The following is a 23,867-nucleotide window of genomic DNA, read 5'->3' as shown; positions in this document are numbered from 1 at the left end:
TCAGCACACTGTTTTTTTTTGTTTGTTTTTTTTTTTAGTCCAAATCTTATTTGTTTTTCTTTTACAACACCCAGTGTGTGGGATGAAGCATTAGACATAGTACAAAAATAAATATACAAACAACGAAAAAAAAAAAAAAAAAACACATAGGAACAAGAAAACAGACAACCAAAGGGTGAGTATAAATAAAAATATATATTATTCAAAATAGCATATATTTAAGGCGTACCCACATCCACACCCCTGAACATACTTTCACATACAACCATCGCATAAACCAAGTATTGCCTTGATTCATGTGGTTCATTTACTGTAGATCACTGATGCAGAGCTACACACACACACACACACACACACACACACACACACACACACACATTAGTCTGCTCAGCATTACTACACATACATTCTCACACAACACATACATGCCTACATCCCTAGTACCCCCCGCCCCTGCTATCCGCAACGATCTTCACTGTCAAGTGACTATAACTGACCAAAATTACATACTGTTTTGCAAGGAGAAAACAAAACAAAACAAAACAAAACAAAACAAAACAAAACAAAACAAAACAAAACAAACAAAAAGTTATTGTGATTTATTTCTCACTAGAACTAACACTTCCTTCCAGGCCTCAAGACTTTTGTGCCCCACTCGGTTCAGCCTTGCTATGAAAAGCTCCATGGAAATATTGTTTGACAAAGATTGATACCACTGATTGATTGACAGTGTATTAGAGGGTAGCCATCTGACCGCTACCATCTTCTTAGCAACAGTTATTCCTAAAAACAGAAGCCGCCTCTGTACTAAGTTAAGGGTCAGATATGAATCAACATTCAGTAATAACAGACGGGGTGAACAGTCCAGCTCCACTTGCAACATGGTAGACATGTTACGAGACATATTTTCCCAGAAGGCCTTGACCTCAGGGCAATCCCAGAACATTTGCATAAAGGCACCTACTTGATTCAAGTTACATAAAGTGCAGTTTTGGGACGGACATAATTTCATTAAATGTCTCTTCTTTGGTGTTAGATATCCTCGATGAACAAAATTAAAGTTAGTAATCTGATTATCTAAGTTCTACGATGAGAGAGGAATATTTTTAAATACCCTATCCCAATTTATGGGAGAATCCGCACAGTCAGTGTCATTATTCCACACTCTTAAGACAGCAAGAGGGGAGTGTGAAAATGCTACCCCAGCAGTAGAGTCATAGATCAGTGATACACCACCGTCTGTGGCTGTCTAAACCTTTTTAAATAGTTCAGCACACTGTTTTTTCAAGATGACATCATTTTGTCAGTTAACATTGCCTTGCTTATCGGTAATCAAACACCTCGCCATGAATTACTCCACTCTCAAGCAGCCTATCCTCCAGGCAGCTCGTATTCAAATAAAACAATTGTTTTTAAAATTTAAATGATTTAAATTTAAATCATTTCAGGGGAATATTAGAGCTCCTGATTTGGTTCGTACGGGTACCATTTAAAGTAGCCTAGCATAAAGACTTGAAGTACATGGGAGCATTTAGTGTAAACCTTATTTACACAGTGTATCATTTGTGTTTGAAATACACGTCTCGGAGTTTAAAGGCCCCATGGTGTCACTTCTCCAGGGTTTTATTTTACCTGTTGATCTCCCTGCAGGATGTATTTGTAGTTGTGAGTACCTGTGGTCTGATAAATATTGTTTCACAGCTCCTCTCTCTCGCCTTTCTCCTGGAGCTCTGGCAGCACGGTTCGTTTAGCCAATCAGAAGAGAGAATCAGCCCCTCTCCACTGATTGGCTGACTGTTTTCTGAGTGACACATGGTTGGGCCAATCGCAGGCAAGTAACTGAAACCTATGCTGCTCAGCGGAGCTCAGAGGAGCTCACCGGTAAACAGGAATTATCATCTTATATAGATCTATATTATGTATGGTTGAGTGTGATGTTACAGACCCGTTTACAGCCGACGTCATCGAAAAGTTGTGCGCACAGTTTGGAAAACAGAAGTGCTACTATTTTGCCCCGGCCGGACAAGTGAACAGTGTTAAATAAAACCATCAACAGCATCAACATGTCAGCTTGTTGTGGGTACGCTTGTCAGAATCAGTATTCTAATTGATATATATATAATTATTATTATTTTGCCATAGTTTATGGTGCATTCCAGTAGTCATTCAATATACTGAAAGAAGTTGCTCATCAATTCAGTTCATTCAGGTTAGATGTTATGTCATGCAAAGGAAATCTGCAGATGGGTTAATGGAAATAAGTAATTCATAGAAAGAAAGAAAAAGAAATTCCTCGGGCTATCTGATTACAAAACAACTGTCACAGTGTTAATACAAAGTGGGCACTAACTGCAAGTTACTGTGGGTGTTGCATGACAAGTTATACTGGTGGTGTGAATGATGACACACAGCCTGCAGGGCTCTGAAACACAGGCACAGCTTAAGCTGGTTACCACAAACACTCTCTCTCTCTCACACACACACACACACACACACACACACACACACTGACTGCACTGACATGGTCCACCAGCTGCTGAAGCTGCAGCTGCTGTTACATAAAGTGAGATCTCTCCCTGTTGGCTGCATACAGAGTTATCAGGGGTAACTGGTCCAGTGTTTCCTGCATTTGTGTGTGTGTGTGTGCATGTGTGTGTGTGTGTGTGTGTGTGTGTGTGCGTGTCGCAACCAACTAAGGTTAAAACATTGTCTGTGCTGTCAATGTGTGTGTGTGTGTGTGGTGGTGGTGGAGGTGGGGGCTTTACTCCAGCGTACACGTGCAGTACTGTAAAGTGCACTGGCACCGTGACAAGGAATTTCAAAATCCTCAACAGAACATTAAATGTACCACAACAAACCTAACCTATAAGCCTTTAGCCAGCTTCAGCAGTAAACACAATTTACCCAAACTCTGGACGCTGCAAACAAACAGCCGAGCTGCCCGGACACACTGATTTAATGTGACATGCATATTTAAACAGTGGTACACACATGTATAACCTGCAGTCTCATGCAGGTCTCTTTGCTGAACCTTTGCACTGTTTGTCAGATAATATCCTTGTTCCATGAGTCCCTATTGACTGTGTTTCTGTGTCTCTGCCACCAAGACAAATCTCTGAATAGATATCAAATTAACTGCTGATTCTGATGCTACATTTTAAAGGGCTATGCCAGTACTTTTGTATGTTTATCATACAAAATGTACAGTTGTGAAAAATGTACAGTCATATGTTACAACTCTGATATCATTTTTCGTACCTTTTATCCGGCCTTTGCTTTCATTCTGAAATGAAAATGAACGTTTTGAGACTTTCTGTTAAAAGCAGCAGCACTGAGTGAAACGTTGTCTCTGTAGGGGAATGTTTGCTTTTCTTTGGTTTATGAAAGGTGAGGACTTTGTAAGCTGCAGAAGCAGAGCATTATAAGGTGGCTGTTCCAACCAAAAATTCAAGTTGGAATCATATGTCGTGGAATTGTCAGTACCACGTGTGTGCAAAATGCTGTGTTGCAATGTAAAATGTGGGTAAAATGTAGTAAGTGGGCCAAACATGCAGTATCACCAGTATGGTCCTTTGAGTAACTGGTCAAATGAGCTACAAAGAGCAAAAACACAAAACTATCTTCTTGTATGCACTTGATGTAGCTTCCCTTTTTGAAACATGAAATTTAACCCCTTAACCTCTGATTTTACCTCGAATTTTCACTTCAAAGTTAGAACAAAGCAGTTTTGTCCATATTGTATGACAATGTCACATACCTATTCTGTATCTGTTGTTTGCAACGCATCATTAAAGCTACATAATGCACACATTGAATGAAATATTCATACAAATATGCCATTGTTTCATGGCTGCATCATTTACATCAAAAAGAACATATCTAAATATGTTGTGTATCATTTTATACACATTTTCCTGTAACTTAGCAGGACATGTTTGGTATCTTTTTGGAAACTTTGGAATCTCCACTAGAATGTAAAATGAAGCTCTGTGGGTTTGAACAAAGCTTTGCTATACAGCATGTCCTACACAAACGTCTGGGCTGAAGACGTTTCAGCTGCAGGAGCACGTGAGGTGTTGCAAAAATGTGTAAGGGCTTCGGAATGTGTTTATATGTCAGTTTTCTTATTAACATTGGTCCAGTTTTTCTGTGATTTCTCATATCAAAATATTTTGCTGGTGTGGAAATTTTCGCAATCCCTCTAGTAAGAGCAAGTCAATTGTCCTCAACCCAAACTCTGTGTCTCACTCCCCAGGTTGTACAATGAAGGTTGTAGTATTTAGCTAAAAGCTGCTTGTCTGGTGAGAAGGACATTATGCAACAGAAAAACAACAAATGACAAAACAGTTTATAGTTTATGTCTGAGGCCTGGGACTGTGAGCAGCAGATTTAGCCATATGCAGTTAAACGACATGTGTTATGGAGCAAAATCATCAGTTTCCATGCGCACCGTGAAGAAGCCACATGAGAACGTGACACATTTGTCCTGGGAAAGAAACAAACCAGATGTTGTTTATATTTTATGAAGGGTCCTTTTTGGAGGGGGGGCTGGGCTCAGGAAGTAGAGCGGTCATCTGGTTCAGAGGGATCTCACTTCAATCCCCAGCTCCTCCAGAGAGCGTGTGGAAGTGTCCCTGAGCAAGAAGCTAAACCCCTAAATGCTCCTTATGGGCAGCTTGGCACCTTGCATGGTAGCCTCTGCCATCACTGTGTGTGTATGTGTGTGTGTGTGTGAATGGGTGAATGTGAGGCAAACATTGTAAAGCACTTTCAGTGGTCAGTAGACTAGAAAGAATAGAAATGGAGTTTATTTACCATTTACGAACCTGTAACTTTACTTAGCAATGGACCAGGGCTGTCCAATCCTGTGCCACGGAGGCCGAGAGGCTGCAGGTTTTCCATTCCAACCGAGACCTCCACCAGGTGACTTCACCGATTAGTTCCTCCTTTCTGATACAAGGTGAGCTGATCAGTGAGGTCGCCTGGTGGAGGTCTTGGACACCCCTGGTCTAGACCCTGTGAAGTTCAGGGACCGCCTCGTTTCCTTTTCCGCTGCATGAAAAACCAACCTTGAAGTGTAGGAGGTGCCCCGTAAATTAGTATTGTTGTTTTTTTTTCCAATACACTTTTCCCATTTCCAACCGCTGATGCTCTGTAATACTCTTTTACTAATTATTATTATTATTATTATTATTATTATTATTATTAATCATAGATCATTGTTACTGAAGGTGTTTGACGCTGCTGCTTCCCAGATCTGAATGCTTGATGGACGTGACAGCTGACAGTTTCTCTCTCCTGTAATACAGCAAACACTTTCTAGCTGCGCTTCACTGGATGAATGCTTCCACAGTGGGCGGTCCTCTTCTGGATTTCAAACCGATCCAACATGGGGCCTCTCACCATGTTGCGGGTCCAGGTTCCCCCCAGGCCAGGGACATAACAAAACTTTCTTTGATGTTATGGAAATGGTTTAGCGATATGTGTTTCTGAAAACATTTTTGAAAGTTAGAAATAAACCCTGCCGCTGCTGAATATGGTTTCGTTTTAGATTGACAGAGGGTAGATTAAAAGTCTCTTGGGAGTTTCCAGAGGTGGAAAGTCATGCTGGACACCCGTAATTTGCATAAAGTAGAATAAACCTCAACTTTATGCAAATGAGGAGATGCCAACATGACGCCTCGTTTCTGATGCACAATGCAACACTACCAGAATGCATTGTATGGATGCTTACATCAGTGCTTCTCAAACCTTTTTTTAATATTGCAAAAAAAAAAAAAAAAAAAAAAAAAAAAAAAATTGTTGGAAGACAAAAACATAAAGAGGTCCGATACAACAACCTGATAATGATGATATGTTATTGTTTTTGCATCTTTTTCACTTCTTTCTCCTTGTTTTCAGCTGTATTGCTGCTACTTTTCAACCACTACTCCATTTGACATGATTTTTGTCCGGCTTCCATCGTGAACAAATTTCCTCACACAGTGACCACGGCAGCAGATTTAAAGCAAAAACACACACAACTGAGACCCTCAGAAAACCCAGAGGGAATACTGAATATAAAATTATTATTATTTTAGAGGGTATGCATGACTGGTATTTTTCAATTAACCTTTTTTTTTTTTTTTTTTTTTTTTTAAATCTCATGTATCTCTTGCTACAACATACTTTTATGGTTATGGGTATGTTATAGTGATTTGAGAACCACTGGCTTACATCAACAATTAAGGGGGATGACTGAGTAGCTTGTGGACATGTAACAGCTGCATCGAGTTCCCCCTGAATGCTGTAAAACCTCAGTTAGAGGCTTAGTCAAACAGCCAATCAACTCAAAACGGTTGAGCTTTAACCCCTGACACTCTCTTGCACTCGCACTCGCACAACTCGCACTTTACGCTGTTTGGCCTTTTATTTCTTGCAGTATTTTGCAGTCTTTTGTTTTCAAGATGGCAGCTCCTCCAAAATGTTCCTGGAAGATTTTAATCTTTGTGATCATCTTTTCAAAATTCAGTATCTTTTTTGTTGCTAAAGGCTCATTGCTGTGCTGTTCCTACCACGTACTTCCCAGAGATCACCTGTCACTCAAGCAATGTGGGCGGAGCTGTGAAGTTTCTCCTGGGAGTTTCTCTTTTCTTTTGTCTGTTTAGCCATGGTGGCTATTTAAGCTCATGCTCATTACCTCAGTTCTTCTTCTTCCTCTGTTAATTCCAAACAAAATGGAAAAGTGTACTTTATCACTACCAGACAGCATGTGTTTAAAAAGCAAATGTAAAACCTTTAATTAACTGAGTATAGGTTGATTCACTGTGGTGTCAACTGGTGACGGACAGTAACAAAATGAACATCGTGAAAATGACGCGGTTCTTTGAAGTTGTTACCTTCATTATCTGGTCCTTTTTATATCTTGTCCACATGGTTGACTGCGGTCAGTTTGTACTTATTGTACCTCAGTCTGATCTGATCAGTGGGTGGTCTGGGTTTTTAGCCCACAGTCACTGATAATCAGTTTAGTCGATCCTGTCCTTTGCACTGAATTTGACTATCTCTCTCTCCCTCTCTCTGTCTATGTGTGCATTTACCCCTCTCTTTTTTCTGTTTATGGCAAAGTTAGAAAGCCCTGTCTCTGTTTAAGAGGAAATGTGAAACATTTTGAATGTTGCTCAACATGGAAATGAGGTCATTTTAACAGAAAGCTCCTGTCTTTACAGCCCAGTCAGACTTGGAGTCTGGCGCAGAACACAGAATTACCTGAATACATGGAGAGATACAGAGTTTGAAGCTTTTAGAGGGACCTACAGGTTCTTCATATAAGTAGGACAGTTTGTCATGAGTGAGTTTCTGTGTTTGAGAGAGAGAGAGAGAGGGAGAGGGAGAGAGAGAGAGGCAGAAATGGAAGAAAGAGGAAGAAAGATCCACAAAAGAGATTGGAGTGACAGGTTGAGAGTAGATTTTCATGAGTAGACCGTCTTTCTAATTTCATTTCACAATACACAAAACATTATAGTAAGTATACAAATTAGAGGCTGTAGGGCTGAAAGAAGTGTTCATTATGGTGTTTTTATGAAAATAGCACTCATCAGTGTTGTGGATTCCTAAAATCAGACAGTGAGACAGGTTAAAACAAGTCAGACACACGGGTTATTTGGTCAGCTGACATTTATACTGCAGAATAGGGACACCGGTCACACAATTCTCATGACTGTGAACCCGACTGTCCAAAGAGCATCTCTACAGGCGATCCATTTATACCATAGATTTACATAACCATTCTATAATGGTTAACATGAGTGTTTAACTGAACTGGGGGACTCCAGCATAAGAGGGTAACTTCTCTCTCAGGGGTTTGAACAAACAGGATCATCATCACAGTGTAAATGTCAGCATACAGATTCCTAATTGTCATGAGGCAGGATCCACTCAGGTATATTAGTAGACACACTGCCCTGATATCAGAGTATCAAACATACAGTTACCACAGGCATCAATACCTCGATTAGCTCAAAACCCCAAAAGCCTAGCTTACCTTCTAACCAAGCAAATGGGTTTGTAGCATCACTTTGCTCCACCATCAAATCATTGCTTTGAGCTTTTATGGTTCAAGACAAATTCCCTGCATCGTCAGCATTAGCAGGAATAAAAGTACAGCATGGATCACCTAGCATAAACCAAACACCTCCCTGAGCAGCATTCACTGTATCTAATAGCATTTTGAAGAACCATTAGGCGTATTGAAATTAATTCTTGTTGGACTGCTTCTTCTGCAAAAATGGTAGCATTAATGAACAGTAGCAGCTGTTTAGCCAGCAAAAGGCTGTTGATACGCTTAAGGGTGTTGTTACAGATGTGGAGAAATGTTCTGCTCCTCCTGTATTTTTGCACTCTGTTGGAACAGATGTCTCAGATGTGTATGTGGCTGATCAGTTCATGCGCTGGTGAACCTTAGTCAAACTGTACATGTACATTCAACATGCATATTCAACATGCATATTCAACATGCATATTCAACATAACTGGTACACAAACACCGGCCCAGTCCTTAGGCAAACTTGCATACGCTGTGTGTCCATACAGCCGATAGATGTCTGGAATCTGGCATACATGGGGTTGTTGTGCCTACCGGGAATCCTTGGTAACAGTTATTTCTTTTGTCGGCACAGATTGGTAACATATTGGATCAATGATTCCAGCACGTGAATGCACCGCATATGAAGAGGACAAAGCAGCACCCACAGTAGTAAGCAGTCTTCTCTGTGTGTCAGTACTGTTAGGCTGTCCTTTGGAAAGACTGTAGTAAGATATTTTTACTTGTGTCACTGCAGCAGACGTTCTTTCCTTTCCGACAATAGGATTATATGTCAGTTAAGTCCAGTTAGCTCTGCTCTGGATCTTTGTGGCCGTTGCTATACATCTAGACTCTATCACCCATGACATTGCTATAGGGGAGAAAGGAAACAACATTTGTACTGAGTGAGGCATATTAGTACACACATAACATGAATAGTCTGCACCATACTTTTCCTTAATTTAATTCAATTAAGGATTCAATTAATTGAATTCAAAAACCTCCACCACATATTCTGTGGCAATGAATGTCCAATCAGGTCAGTACTTAACCATGGATGGGTCTGGTTAGTGACTGTTTGGTTTTCTCTCAGGGTTCATCTTCTTCCAGATTCTTGTTTCTGGTCAGAAAAGAGGAACACCTCTTGGGACATTATCATTTTTTCCCCATGAGTGTTTTACAAGCAGGGCAGTGATGACTCCTGCAGTGAATATGCTGAATAGTAGTCCACAGCACAGACTCGTGGTTGGAACCTCAAAAGGTTGGTTGTTATCGAGGCAAAGGAGGCATCCTTTTTCATCTTTTCTTCCATGTTTGTTGTTCAGCTACTTTCACTGCTGATGGTGTAGTCAGAGGGATCTGGAATGGTCCTGACCACCTCAGATGGTGGCTCCGCTTCCATTGAATGTTCTTTATCATGATCCAGTGTCCTGGTTGCAGCTCATATAGTGGTACCCCCTTTGGAACTGGTGGGTTTTTTTTTTTTTTTTCATTGGCCGATAGATGATATGCCATGACCTAAATAGTGCAGTTGTTTATTCAGCTGGAGTTTACTTTCAGAGACCTTGTGACCATTGACAGTCAAGAATTTCAACAGGGTGTGTGTCTTTTATACATGCTTCTTCTGTTGTTGAGCAAATTAGTAAATCATCAACATATTATACCAGTGTGCTGTCATGTTTAAATTGAAATGAGTTCAAATTTTCGAACAGAGCTGCAGAGCACATTGCTGGTGACTCTGCATAGCACTGTGGCATGCATGCCCACATATATCTTTTGTTTTTGACCATAAATGCAAATCATGGCTGTTACTCAGTTTCAAGTGGAATACTGAAAAATGCATTTGCTAGATCACTGTTTCTCAAATGAGTGTACGCATACCCCTGGGGGTACGTGGAGGAACTCCAGGGGCTATGTGAGTTTTTTAAAAAAAATATTACAACTACTGCTACAGCAGTAGCAGTCATTTCCTCTGTGCTGGTCACTATACTCTCTGGCCGCACCCTCAGCCACGTCGCGCATGTCCTCATGCATGTCCATGTGCTGCGTTTCTGTCACAGAAAGACAGCCCTGCCATCTGCAAGTTAGTATTGACATATTCTTGTGTGACTCTTGTTTTTTCCCTCTGTTTTCTCTCATTCTTTACAGTCTCAAAAGACTTCACAGTCACACAAATGTATGACAAAATAAAACAGGATAACACCCCCTGACTTAGGGCTGCACAATTAATCAAATTTTAATCACAATCATGATTTTGGCTTCCGACGATTAAATGATCATGATCGTGCGATATTGGAGAAAAAACAGAAAATGTGTGCTCTGCAGGTAGTAGTACAGTATATACCTGCTTGGCTGCACAGCAAATCATGTGCTAAACGACTGTCCGACCATGTGACTGCATGAGCCAATCCCAGCTGTCCCTGCACTGCGGCAGCAGCGGTGCTTAGCCTTACGTTTCCTGGATGCAGTCTGGACCAGTACCTTAACATTACGGTTGAAAAATAACAGACGGTCAAAATAAAAATCAAATGTCTGGCACAGCAGAAGGTGAAGAGCTTGTCCCTTGAAGCGGATCATCACCCATTGTTTGGAAGTAATTCAGAATTAGGGCAAGTGATATTAACCAGGAACAAATAATATGCAAAGAGTTCTGGAGCAGCAGAGGGCGATTTCTCAGGTTTTGTCCAGTGACAGAAAGGCCCGACACCTCATCCTCACCTGGCAGGATACAGATGTTCTGGAGCCATCAACAAAGTGAGAAGAAGTATGCCAGTATGTCCTTTGTGAAGCCAGTCCTCCACCTATCTGGATCATCCATCCTGAAGGATCTTGGGATGGAGATCCTCCATGGTTAAGAATGGAGGATCTCCAACCCCTATCCAAGAGTAAGGATCCAGAGCCACAGCTGTGTGTAGAAGTAAGCCTAACCAGATCCAGCTGGTAGCGCTCCACCTCCTGCGCAAGCTCTGGCTCCTTCCCCCCCAGAGAAGTGACGTTCCACGTCCCCAAAGTCAGTTCTGCCGCCTGGGTCTGGCCAAATCAAAACAGGACGAGGGTGACATAAAGCTCATGTGGGTTGGGGGAGGGGGAAGTCTCACTCACACAAGACATTCACACTAAAACGTAAGAGACACACACTCAAAAAATGAAAAGAGAAAAGGATTACGGAGGCAACCAAGAATGAATAAAGCTACAAGAATTAATTAGCCAACATTATGGAATCTGACCTTCAGTAGCAGTCACGCTGATATGCTTTAACCCTCCTGTTACCTTCAACTTTACTAACATTCTTTATCAACTGGGGTTCATTTGACCCTCCCAAATGCCATATGAACATTCAGTGGTTCTCGCACAGGTATGACTATGTTTGATGAGGGCCCTAAAGCAGAGGGAAGTCTTTTCATTATAAACGGCATGTTATAGTCCCTCAATGTCCAAAACACCTAAAACGAATGTGTATAAAATGCTGATATTTCTTATATATTTTATACAACTAAACACAAAACCTACATATTTTATACCAATGCGTACAAAATATGTACAAGACATTGAAAACGTCATCATATTAATTTTATGTTTACCCAGTTGTCCCCATTAAATTAGGAAAAGTCAGTAGGCTACATATGAAGCAAACAAATATATATGTTTATCATGTATTTAGAGACATTAAACATTGAATGAGGTCAAAATGATCCCAAATGTAATAGGAGGGTTCATGTTTTATGCTTTATGCTTTGATGTTATGCTTCTCCTTCTGTTCGTCTCGCTCATCCTATATGTTCCTGTAGCTCAAAGAGTTTGAGAACCACCCAGATGTTCTGTCTTCACTTATTACCTTGTCTCTCCCTCTGTTTTTACACATGCACACACAGCACATAATGAATTTGTTCTCATGAATATCAAACACAGTATGTTCAGATGCACTGGATTTGCATAGCTCAAGGTGTGTCAGTGCTAATTAAATTCAGAGATATGGATTCAGATTATACTATGATAATGATGTGCTTATATTATTATATCCAACTTTGTGAAAACCTCTTAGTAGATCATCATAAAGGGTTTGAAGAGTGACCTGAATTGACCCGACTATCTTAATATTTTGATCTCAAGGCAGTTTTGTTGTTTATGTGGTAACAAAAATCAAAAAACAAACAAACAAACAAACAAACAAAAAAACATTCTAAGCCAGAGGTATAGTGTTTAAAACCTTATATCTTATGACCTATATTTTGTGATTCTCAGTGGCACTGGCCTTTCAGGTCAGGTAACCACAAAGGTCTACTAGCTGATTACTTTTATAAGGTTATGAGTTATGAGACACCGCTGGCTTATGAAACAGGCAGATTTTTAAATTATATATTATGGGTGGGCGTTTTGTTGTTATTTTTATTTATTTATTTATTTATTTTTGTTTCAATTTGAAGGAACAAAATACTTCCCCAAATGTTTACATAGCATTTTCACTTAAAAAAGCAACAACAAACAACAACAACTTCATCTTAACAAGTAATTTGTCTTATAGTCTCGGCGATCTTGATCTTGCTTTTGGCTTCACCTGTGATTTACATACATCCCAGCTGTCTCTGCACTTTCCCAATGATTTTTTTTTAACCAACTGGAATGATTTAAGGATTTCTCTGGTCAGCCATTTTAAATAAAATTAACAGACTAATAGCCCTCACTGCTGAGACAAGTGATGTCACCCACAGAGTCTGCAACAAGCCATTTGGGAGCTGCGAAAGGGGGCGTGGCTAAAGCGTGGGGCTTGGGGGCAAAGATGCAATCACTCAGGCCACACACATTTAAGGATGTTTGGCGAACACTGAAACAGCTGGGGCTCGGGGCTTTGCTGTGAGATTCAGTAATATATGACCATCTCTCTGTTATTGCCATCTTTTTCTCTCCTCTCTGAGAAACCTGCCCTTGACTTCTCTCATTTTGCTCCGTCCTCCTCTTTCCCATGCCTGCCCACTAACTTCCTGCTGAGTTACTTACCACCGCTGACAGCAGGATTAGAGCGAGATCACACTTGTCGTCTTTCATGTTCTCTTCTCTCGGCATGCTTTCATGGCTGTAAAATGCGATCAGCGGTCTGACTCACACATCAAGAGAGGCTGGCCTGAATTGTCGGAGCAAGGTGATGAGCTCATCATCTGTCAAGCCGCAAAACTCAGGCGGCATACGGAGCTCTGGTTTTCTATATTTCAATATATGTCTCCATTCAGCTTTGTCAACGAGGTGCAAAATGAAAGCTTGTGACGTCAAGGCAGATCTCAAGATTAGGTTTTTAAAAGCAAAAGTGTGTCCCGTTTTCTCTCTGATTTTGCTGCTTTCTGAATGATTCATGTTTTACTGCAGAAAATGAATGAATGCTCTGCGCGGAGGAGCACGCCAGCAGGGTTCATTTTTCAAAGCTCTGCTACTTTTTTATTTTCTTTCTCTATGATATGGTAACAAAGCGCAAGCTGATTGGATGGGCAGCATGGTGCTCTCATACTGGATTTTAATGCACACTGAGGATAACTCTCATTTCCGTGCAGAAACACTCAGGAACCTGTCTGTTAGTCACGTGGAAATCTTGAACACCAGAGAACCATTTTTGAAGGGGAGGGCAAGAAAGACATGCCTCCCAGTCTTAACTCTTTACAGGGGGGGGGGCAGGATGGTACACACTAGTCAATCCATAGTTACATGTCCTGCTGAAACAAGATGCCCTTGAGCAAGATGCTAAGTGCCCAGCAAACACCAGGGCTAATTCTGTAACCTGGGATCAGTCTCTAATGCCATAGTGCTGCAGAGAAAAAAATATGACCACGATTTATTTATAACACAGAATACTCTTAAATTGCACCCACTCTCATTTGCATGGATTTTTTTTTTGTTGTTGTTGTTGTTTTTTGTTTGTTTGTTTGTTTGTAAAGGATATATTTGCTTTTGCCATCTTTGTTTTGGTTGCTGCTCACCTATCTGCATTTCCCTGAGCTTTAAGTTCAGGACTTTCCTCTGTTTTCATAGCGAGTTTTGTTATGAAACATTACATTCAGCTACAGGGGAGCACCAGAGGGTTCAATGAAGAATCTCCTCTCCCCTAAAGGCTTTGAAGACCTTTAACCTATTACAGTTCTTCAAGGAGAATACTGAAGATTTTTTTTATTTTTCAATAATTCCTGCTTTTTTGAGGAACCCTAAAAAGTTTATTGGGTCAGTTTGGATTATATAATTATTAATTATATTAATATGATATAATATACAATCTAAAAAACACAAACTGCAATACGGCGCATGCTCCTGCTGCGACGACACCGCCCGCACGTTTTGTCTATGTTTTTGTACGGGCTGGTGAAAACAAGTTTCCTGTAAAGGACAAATAAAGCTGAATCTGAATCTGAATCTGAATCTGCATGATGTTTGATGCTTAGGATTACATTAATACACCTGATGACACTTCATAAAAGGTTGCTGTTTAGTCAGTTAATAAATTCAGTGCTATTAGAGATGATATGATGAGATGAGTACTTTATTGATCCTTCACAGGAAATTACATTACATTGTTGCAGCAGCACACATTCATAAATAAATAAATAAATAGATCTAAAAACATACATGCAGACCTTAAAAGAAAGAAAGTGCTTATGCATAGAAGACCTATTCCAAATGCTCATTAAACAGTTTAACTGCAGCAGGGAGGAAAGACCTCCTGCAGCGTTCCGACTTGCACTTAGGTGCAATCAGCCTGTCACTGAAGGTGCTCCTTCTGATCACCCCCAGTGCTGGAGTGGGTGGGAGGGGTTATTCAGTACTGCCCTCAGCTTGGACAGCATCCTTCCCTCTGCCACCTGCTGGGCAGTGTCCAGTTCAGTATTAACGACAGAGATAATGAATTTATGAGAGATATTACATTCATGTCAAATAATGGAGATCACATACTGAATGAAATTCATATATTTGTGCAGAATTGCATAGAATAGCAATACAGCTGTGGTTATAAAAATCTAGTGACCTCAGTTCCCTAACCCTAACCGTTACCTTATGGAGGACACAAGGGCTCCCGTTTCTGCATTGATTAAAACACAAGCAGTTACCGGACCTTTGCGATAGCTGGGGAATGTGGAGGGACAGGAGCCTGCACCAACAGGACCCATCCCCCCAGTGACTGTTTCTTACAGTCCTTCACTGTGAGAGTGAAGGTTACTGAAATAAATTCAGAGGTCTAATGCATGCACACCCCCAATGCATGTACATGCTGCATATACACACATACATGTTACACTTTTTTGGAGGTTTTACCTGCCCCCTCCACAGTGGGGTCAGAGGTCAGAGGTCAAGGTGAGCTAGAGAGCTGCAGGGATTCAGTGTCTCGCTGAAAGATGCTGCAGCAGAGTTTGAAAAGAGTTTGAAACCCAGTTACAGGACAATCTCCCACCACCCTGCTGCACCTGCACCCTGCACACAGACAGAAGACACACACACTAAAAATTAATAATTGAACAACCTTACCTTACCTCTCCATACAAGATTAAACAGAAGATCTGTGCTGATCCCTGAGCAGAAAAATGGAGTTGAGCAGTCAGTGCTTTTAGCTATTTCAGCATTTCACAAATATTTTACATTTATGTTCTAAAAAAAGAAGTGGGAGCTGCTGATCGTTCAAGCATACATGCTTTTGTTTGGGTGCCTTGTACACTTGGAAGTCCCAGTATTTCACATAGGACACAACATATGGCTATAGAAGGTTATCTTAACACACTACAAAAGAACATGTTATTTAGAGGAGCTTCTTCTATAGAATCAGCGTCTTTCAGCAGTTAGCCAGCTTCATATTTATCTCATATGCATCATCAGTGGATTGTATGATCTTTACTACACAACACGGTGTAATAGTGAGCAGCAGCATTACCACAAAAGTGAGAAAATGACTTGAAGCAGCTCTAAAGCCAAGCGGTAATAAATGTTGAATGATTTGTGACGAATTCTGGTTATTTTGTGAAGGAGATTAGAAATCAGTTACACAAAATATAATATGAAAATACGGGACTATTTGAATTGCCAGAGATTATCTACAGTTAAAAATGATCACACAGTGGATGAACACATGGTTAGTCACCTAACATAGCTCCAAAAATAAACATTGCTACACTAGTCTAATTTAAACTTTATTTTTAACTTTTTTTTTTTTTTTTAACTATTATTCTATATTTTTTCATTCATTTATTTTATCCTATGTGTTTGGATGTAAATTCAGGTGAAAGAGGGATTCATATGTCACTTCTGACCTTCACCTGACCTCTGATGGACACCTGGTGACCCTGTGATGACCTCCTGACGACCTCGCTGTGACATCATGACCTCTCCAGCTCTGAGATGACCTGTGGCCGACCGCCCCGGCACGTCTCCGAGTGATGAAGGCCTCTGACACGCTTCGCCTCCTCGTCTTCTCCCTACTCTACAGGACTGTGGTAACCTGCTGCACTGTTTCACACTGCTGAGGACAGTTTACCTTAAGTGACAGTCTGTAATGTGTTTCTTTAATTCGAGGGCATTTCTCTTCCTCTCCTCTGTGTGCATTTGAGCACGTTTACATGCACACCATATTCCTGTATTATTCGGAATATCCGCAATATTCTGGTTGCGCACGTGAGTCATGTAAACACACCGAACCAGATTAAGGTCATATTCCAGTTGGAGAATATTCTGAATTCAGTTACGTCTGCGCATGCTCGATTTGCAATGAATCCTGGGGCGTCTTTGTTGCTATGGTTACTGCAAGCGGGGGAGAACGACATTGTGAACAGCAGCAAGAGCCAGGAGGCTGCAGTCTGCCTTCAGCTGATCAGACACTTCAGTATCATGGAGGATATCGATAAAACACAGAAATAGGGACAGCTTCTTCTTCTTCTTCTGTATTTCCGGCAGACCAGACGCCTAAAGGCGTACTGCTGCCCCCTGCAGGTTGAGTGTCGCATTACATCAGAGAGTGGAATACACCGAAACACGGGAACATGCCAAGTAACATGTAAACAGAATATTCCATATAAACACCTTCTTCAGAAAATGACCTTAACCAGAATATTGAGCTGAATCAGAATGTGGTGTGCAGGTAAACGGAGTCAGTGACCATCCCAAGTTTAAACTAGCCAGATTATTATGAAATAAAGAAAAGAGAACATAAAGAAGTTATTGTGTGTGTGTGTGTGTGTGTGTGTGTGTGTGTGTGTGTGTGTGTGCGTGTGCGTGTGTGTGTGTGTGTGTGTAGTGTGTGTCAGGGAGGACAGTGAAAGATACAGTGGAGGAATGGAACCGATACAGGAATGAATGTCTGCTGCACATGAGCACAGAGCCCACGCCTTCAGGTACCACACACACACACACACACACACACACACACCATACCACAGAATATAAAAACAGCACAATGCAGCACTAGAGTGCCTTGTCTTATTGCCCTTTCCTTTCCTTTCCTCTCCTCTCCTTTCCTTTCCTTTCCTCTCCTTTCCTTTCCTTTCCTCTCTTCTCCTTTCCTCTCCTTTCCTTTCCTCTCCTCTCCTTTCCTCTCCTCTGCTTTCCTTTCCTCTCCTCTCCTTTCCTTTCCTTTCATTTCCTTTCCTTTCCTCTCCTTTCCTTTCCTCTCCTCTCCTTTCCTCTCCTTTCCTTTCCTTTCCTTTCCTTTCCTTTCCTTTCCTCTCCTTTCCTTTCCTTTCCCCTCCTTTCCTCTCCTTTCCTTTCCTTTCCTTTCCTTTCCTCTCCTTTCCTTCCCTCTCCTCTCCTCTCCTCTCCTTTCCTTCCCTCTCCTCTCCTCTCCTTTCCTTTCCTTTCCTCTCCTTTACTTTCCTTTCCTCTCCTTTCCTCTCCTCTCCTTTCCTCTCATCTCCTTTCCTTTCCTTTCCTCTCCTCCCCTCTCCTCTCCTCTCCTCCCCTCTCCTCTCCTCTCCTCTCCTCTCCTGGTCAGCAGGAGTGTTTTGTGGCCGTATGTTTGACATGTATGCCTGCTGGTCGGATGGAAAACCAAACTCCACAGTCAAAGTGCCGTGCCCCTGGTACCTGCCCTGGTACAACCAAGGTACAGGACACACACACACTAAACGCTCTGTAAATGCTCTGCGCTCTGTGAGTGTGTTGTACGTTAATGTTTCTGGTTTTGTGGCGTGTGTGTGTGTGTGTGTGTGTGTGTGTGTGAGCAGTGCGTCATGGCTTTGTGCTGCGGGAGTGCGGTGCTGATGGTCAGTGGGCCACCAACAACACCAGCCACACATGGAGGGACCACTCTCAGTGTAATGCTGATAACAGCCAGCAAGCAGCACAGGTACACACACACACACACACACACACACACACACACACACACACTTACAGCACTAATGGTTTTCATTCACATCCATACTTGCAAAGTCAAACAATTAAGACTCTAACAAAGCAGCGGGTGTGAATTTAAAAGTAGTCTGGGTAAATTTCAAATGCTGGAGAAATGAATGACACTTGAGATATTAACACAATGAGACACAATGGGATATTAAAGGCTTTCTAAATTAATTTCCCTCTTCAGTGCCTCAGATTTTGTCTACAGTTCAGGGTCCCCCCAAACTGAAGAGCACCAGAGGGACATTGTTTTCACCCCCGTGCAGCTCTCCATGCACTCTGCTTTCCACCTGATAATGATGCTTGTGTTTGATTTAAAGGCAGAATGACTAGGATCTGTCGTTGTGGTTTATAAACGCAAAATTCAAAGTTGGCCTGTCCTCCCCGGCTAAGCTAACTGCCAGAAGCGAGTTTTCTTTCTGTTGGATAGCGACATGGGGCTCTAGTTTCCCAGCGCAGCGCGGGGTGGCGCAGTGAGGCGAACCCCGCGCAGAGCTAGTTTCAACCGGCGAAACGGGAGAGGCGGACAGTTTCCAAGTTTTGCAGGCGGAGGTTCGCCAAGATGGGAGTGGCGGCGCAGCGGGGGGAGGTGCCGACAGATTCGGCTTGGCACAGTGACAGTTTCGTGCCAAAAGGCTTCGCCGAGGTGCGCCAAAAGCTCGCCATCTGAAACCACGTCTACTTTCAGCGCAAGGCGGAGCGGAGCCGGCGCAGTGGAAGTTTGGCTGCCTGGCGCACATCACCAAAACCTCACGATCAGCACAAACGGTGCCAATCTCCTTTGATCTGACATCAGCTGTGACGGGACAGTTGATATGGAGATATATGTATGTGCTGATTGTGATCGTAGCATTGAATAGTGGTTTTTTCGGTATTTATTGCATCGTTCATGTTCCTGACATTCCGGAAGCCTGCCTGTGAGGTTTTGGTGACGTGTCCACACTGCTCGCCGGTCTCCGCTCCGCGCCTGTCTCCTGAGCTCCGCTCCGCCTGTGGCAATAGACCTCCCTGTCAGCTGTGTAAACTTTCATTACGCCTTCACGCAGCGCATTTTAAAGGCAAGGACAGGGGCTCATTTGATTGGTTAAATGTGAATCGGCTGTGTCAAACCCACTCCACGCCTTCTCTCCTCCCCTCCGCCGGTAGGAGGGACGGCGGAGTACTTGCACCACCGAGCACGGCGTGCCAAACTTGGAAAATCCGCCTGGCCACACCCAGTTGGCGAAGCGCATCTGCGCTACGCCCCCGCCTCGCCTGGTCTGCGAAACTAGAGCCCATGATGTTTTACGTTTCATTCCATCACCATCCTAGGGAAAAAAAACTTGGCCCAGCAGCTCCTGCCTGTCCAACAGCAAACAGGCCAGTGCGTTGCTCTTCATCCTCATCCTTTTTTCCATGGTCCATGTCTGTGATTTTCTTAGCTGTGATTGGCTGGGAGCTACACACCCACTGCCCAAAGGCCAACGCCCAGAAGAGTGCCGAGCTCAGCAAAACAGGAAAATCCAGGCAGAGGGTAGGGTCTCTGCAGATACACACACCAACACACACTGCTAGGGGCTCATAGGTGATGCCTGAGAGGCTTTATGTTAGTACGAGTCTATACATTGTTTTTTTGTTGTTGTTTTTTTTTCGGAAAATCCTTCTCATTCTGCCTTTAAACTTTTTTTTCGAATGAAATCCTGCATTTGCTTCCACAGATCAAAAATCATGACTGCACTGCTCTCCGTGGGCTGTGATCATCAGTGATGTCAAGGCAGGCATTTTGCCTCTGGCAGCATCGAAAGCTCAGCAATCACAAAATTGCTACCTGTCTCCCAAAGCAATCTCTCAAGAGTGTGCACAAGAGAATTGTGCAAAAGAAAGTGTCTGAAAACTGAATTCTTGAACTCTTTAATATACGGAAAGGAGGAAAATCAGATCAACAAACAGACGACTATACGCTGAGATTTGTGCAGCTGAGGCCAATGCAGCAAAACTCAGAAATGGGTGTGAAAATTGAGTCTTGTGTGTTCCTTGTGTTTTGCCTCCAGGAAAGCCAGATGGTTGTGCTGGCCTACTTCAGAGTCATGTACACCGTGGGTTACTCTCTCAGTCTGACAGGCCTGTGTTTGGCTGTCATCATCCTGCTGCTCTTCAGGTGGGCAACTAACCTCCATAAGCTGTGGCTTAGGTCTTCATAGCTTCGGTTTAGTTCAATTCAACACCAACTGAATGTCCCCCAGAGTGGAACTTTGTCTTCACCAACACCAAACACTGACACATAATAAACACAAAGCCAATTACATTAATGGTATTAAAACATGTAGCTAATTTTATAGTTTATAGCTATTTGATAGTTTAAAAAAACGAAGAACTCGAAAATCGAAAATCTGGATCATAGGAGGTTTAAATGCAGATTGTAAAATAATTCAGAATTGATTGTGATTTGATTTTTTTTCTCTTTTTTGTTTGGCTAGGACATAACGCACTAACATGCTAATGGCTCCTGGGTTCACATTCCTTTTTTGCATTTTTCACATCATTTATTTTGGTCTCTTTACGTCTATGCAAATGTGTGTGCATTTATAACGCAGTTAACACAACGTGATTCCCGTAGTGAACAGATGTAGTTTTTTTATGCAGTGTCAACACAATATTTTAGTCACTAGAATCGATGATGTAATGTCTCCACCATAATGAAAGCAAATAGGGAAAAAAAGAAAAAGCAGTAAAAAATAAAAATAAAAAAATTGGTCACCTAAAAAACAAAACAATACAAAACAAAACAAAACAAAACAAAACACTGTAACTAGTAACATTTACAGCAGCATATCTGAGTTAAAAGAGAGAGAGAGAGAGAGAGAGAGAGAGTGGTATGCAGGCTGCATAGTACAGTACAAGGGGGTTGTAGTTGTTGTGCTAAATGGTTTCTGTGGTATGCAGAATAGCTGCCATGGCGTTGGTAAGCAGTTTCTGTGGTGTTCTGGGTGGTTGCTAGGCAGTTGCCAAGGTGTTCTGAGTGGTTGCTATGTCGTTTGTAGGCAGTTACTATGGTTTTGTGGGTGGTTGCTAAGGCATTGCTAGATGGTTGCTGTGGTCTCCCTTACAGCTGCAAAGGCATGTCTAGGCAGTGGCTGTGGTGTCTGATGGTTGTTGCTATGCTGTTGCTATGGTGTTTGTGGTGGTTGCCAGGCCATCCGTAGGTGGTTGCTAAGGTGTTCCTGATAGCTGCTCAGGTGTTGCTAGGCAGTTGCTATGGAGTTCTGAGTGGGTGCTAGGGCATTGCTATGGTATTTGTAATGGGTGCTGGGGTGTTTAGGGCAGGGGTCACGAGCCCAGTCCTCAAGGGCCCCCTGTCCTGCAGGTTTAGGTTCCAGCTCTGCTCTTTCACACCTGATCCATTTAAGGGCTTCATGCTGATTGGTTGAAGCAGATCTACCTGAACAGGGCGTGCAGGAAGATGCATGGGCCTTAATTGGGTCTGGTGTGCAAGAGCAGAGCTGGAACCAAAACCTGCAGGACAGGGGGCCCTTGAGGACTGAGTTGGTGACCCCTGCTTTAGGGTAAGGTGACCAGATTTCTCAAATGAAATCCGGGGGCATTTCCACCTTTGAGGTTAAAAAAAAAAAAAAAAAAAAAAAAAAAGTTATAATGATGAAATAAAGAAACGGGGACAATTTTAGTTTTATTTATTTTAACCAAATAGACCAGCAAAAAAACACCAGCATGTGCCAAGAATGCATGTTTTACACATTCTTCTGATCATCTAACGACCATCAATCAGATATTAACCAGATAAACCTCAAATAATCTACGGTATAAAAGCAAGAGCGTGAGCCATAATTGGGCCAATAATTAGGCATAGTTATGGCTGATAAGGCTTAGCGGCCGTAACTATGCCTGATGGAAATTATGTTCGGTGACAATAATACAAGCCAAGCCCAAAAAAAAAAAAAAAACGACAACAACAGCAACAACAACAAAAAAAGGCATGGCAAGCGCGTTCTGCTCGCTCGGGCTTCCTTTGACGTACCATTCATAATACGCTTAAATCGGGGACATTTCCAGGGGCAGTTTTTGCCGGGGACAGGTCATCCAAAACGGGGAGTGTCCCCGGAAGCCGGAGACATCTGGTCACCGTAGTTTAGATTGGTTTAGGGTGGTTGCTTGACTTGCTAGAATAGGGGGGGTGATAGGGGGATGTAGTGGCAGCACTGCTAATGGCCACTGAAATAGAAAAGGAGAGATGGAGCTACAAATGCATGTCTGGGCCTGTCTGCATCAGCAGGTCTGTCAGCGTCCACCCAGAGACAGAAGTCATGTCCTAGAAAGTTCATCGCATGAGTGACAGTGTTCGCTGTGAGATAATCTCATCAAAGCAACGGTCAAACCAATGCTTATTAATCAAAGACAGTAAGTCCCATCAGCAGATAGAATGTATCAGCAGAAATGTAAGGCTTTCATCGGCAAATTGTGGGAAAACTGTGTGCCAAGTCCCAAAAACGTCTGAATTAGTGCGAGGTAAAAAAGTGTGTTTTTCTCCTCGGAAATCCCGAAATTTTGGGTTTCAGTTTTAATGGAAGCCTTTGAGGCAGAGAGCTGGCACTCCTGCCTCGTTGGAGCTCAGTGTGTAAAAAGTTGAAGCCGGTTTGATTCTGTGGTTAGATTTTCAGAGGCAGCAGCTGATTTCCTACAGTTTTACTTTTTTATTGATATGGAGTGAAAATTGTGGGTGTTTGAGCAATTTAAAAAGAAGATTTTTAGATGATTTTCCAGGCCCGCTCCACTCTAGCGATGATGCCACCCACTCTAACTCCATCCAATACACACCCATTATAACCTCAGTCGGGCCAAAGAAAAAGCAGAAAACTTAAACCATGTTTTCTACCAAACAAAAACAGATATCAATCAGCTGGTTCCCCGTTCATCTCCAAAGAGGCCCGAAAAGACGATTTTAATCTGAAGGGGGGTTGGGGCTGGAGTCGGGTTTGGGTGTGGGTGTGTCTGGGGTGAAGTGCGGGGCGAGTCGGGTGCAATGCGGGACCGCGTCTTCCTGGAGTGCCTTTTCTTTCCTTTCTTCCTTTCCTCACCGCCATTCCTCTGATTTTCCCCAGAATTGGGGGATGAATTTATTAACCTCAATTTGATCACCTCTAACCTTTTCTTCCGCCTCCTCTCCTCCACGGGCAGACACACACACATGAGTCGTGACACCCCCGCGCTGGCTCGCTATCCACCAAAGCTGTCTTGTACCGTTAGCGCAGAGTGATTGACAGGTGACAGTGACCGCTGCAGCAGCCTGAGGAAATGGGTGGGACATACCCACATGGACCAAATTTGATTGGCTATCAGCATAGGCAGTGATACGTGAACACAGGTACAGCCTATCACAATAACAGCCGCCCGACCCAGGACCCAGCCCCCCCCCCACCGATTCCTAGTGCACAACAACGCTGTTGGCCATTGCGCTGGG

General features: G+C 42.5%; 1 protein-coding gene across 1 annotated transcript in view; it reads left to right on the top strand.

Moving 5' to 3' along the window:
- The window catches only part of gipr (gastric inhibitory polypeptide receptor), a 43,257-nt gene that overhangs the window by 3,611 nt on the left and 15,779 nt on the right, over positions 1–23,867 (top strand). The window contains exons 2-6 of the mRNA XM_030067100.1: positions 16,305–16,518; positions 17,316–17,412; positions 18,009–18,119; positions 18,241–18,362; positions 20,446–20,552. Coding sequence (XP_029922960.1) covers positions 16,462–16,518; positions 17,316–17,412; positions 18,009–18,119; positions 18,241–18,362; positions 20,446–20,552 — 494 coding nt within the window. The 5' untranslated portion in view covers positions 16,305–16,461. The remainder of the gene's footprint in view (positions 1–16,304; positions 16,519–17,315; positions 17,413–18,008; positions 18,120–18,240; positions 18,363–20,445; positions 20,553–23,867) is intronic.

Source organism: Myripristis murdjan, chromosome 13, assembly GCF_902150065.1.
Source record: "Myripristis murdjan chromosome 13, fMyrMur1.1, whole genome shotgun sequence".
NCBI classification, from domain to species: Eukaryota; Metazoa; Chordata; class Actinopteri; order Holocentriformes; family Holocentridae; genus Myripristis; species Myripristis murdjan.
The sequence above is the reverse complement of the archived record's forward strand: the minus strand, read 5'-3'. Positions and strand labels throughout refer to the sequence as shown.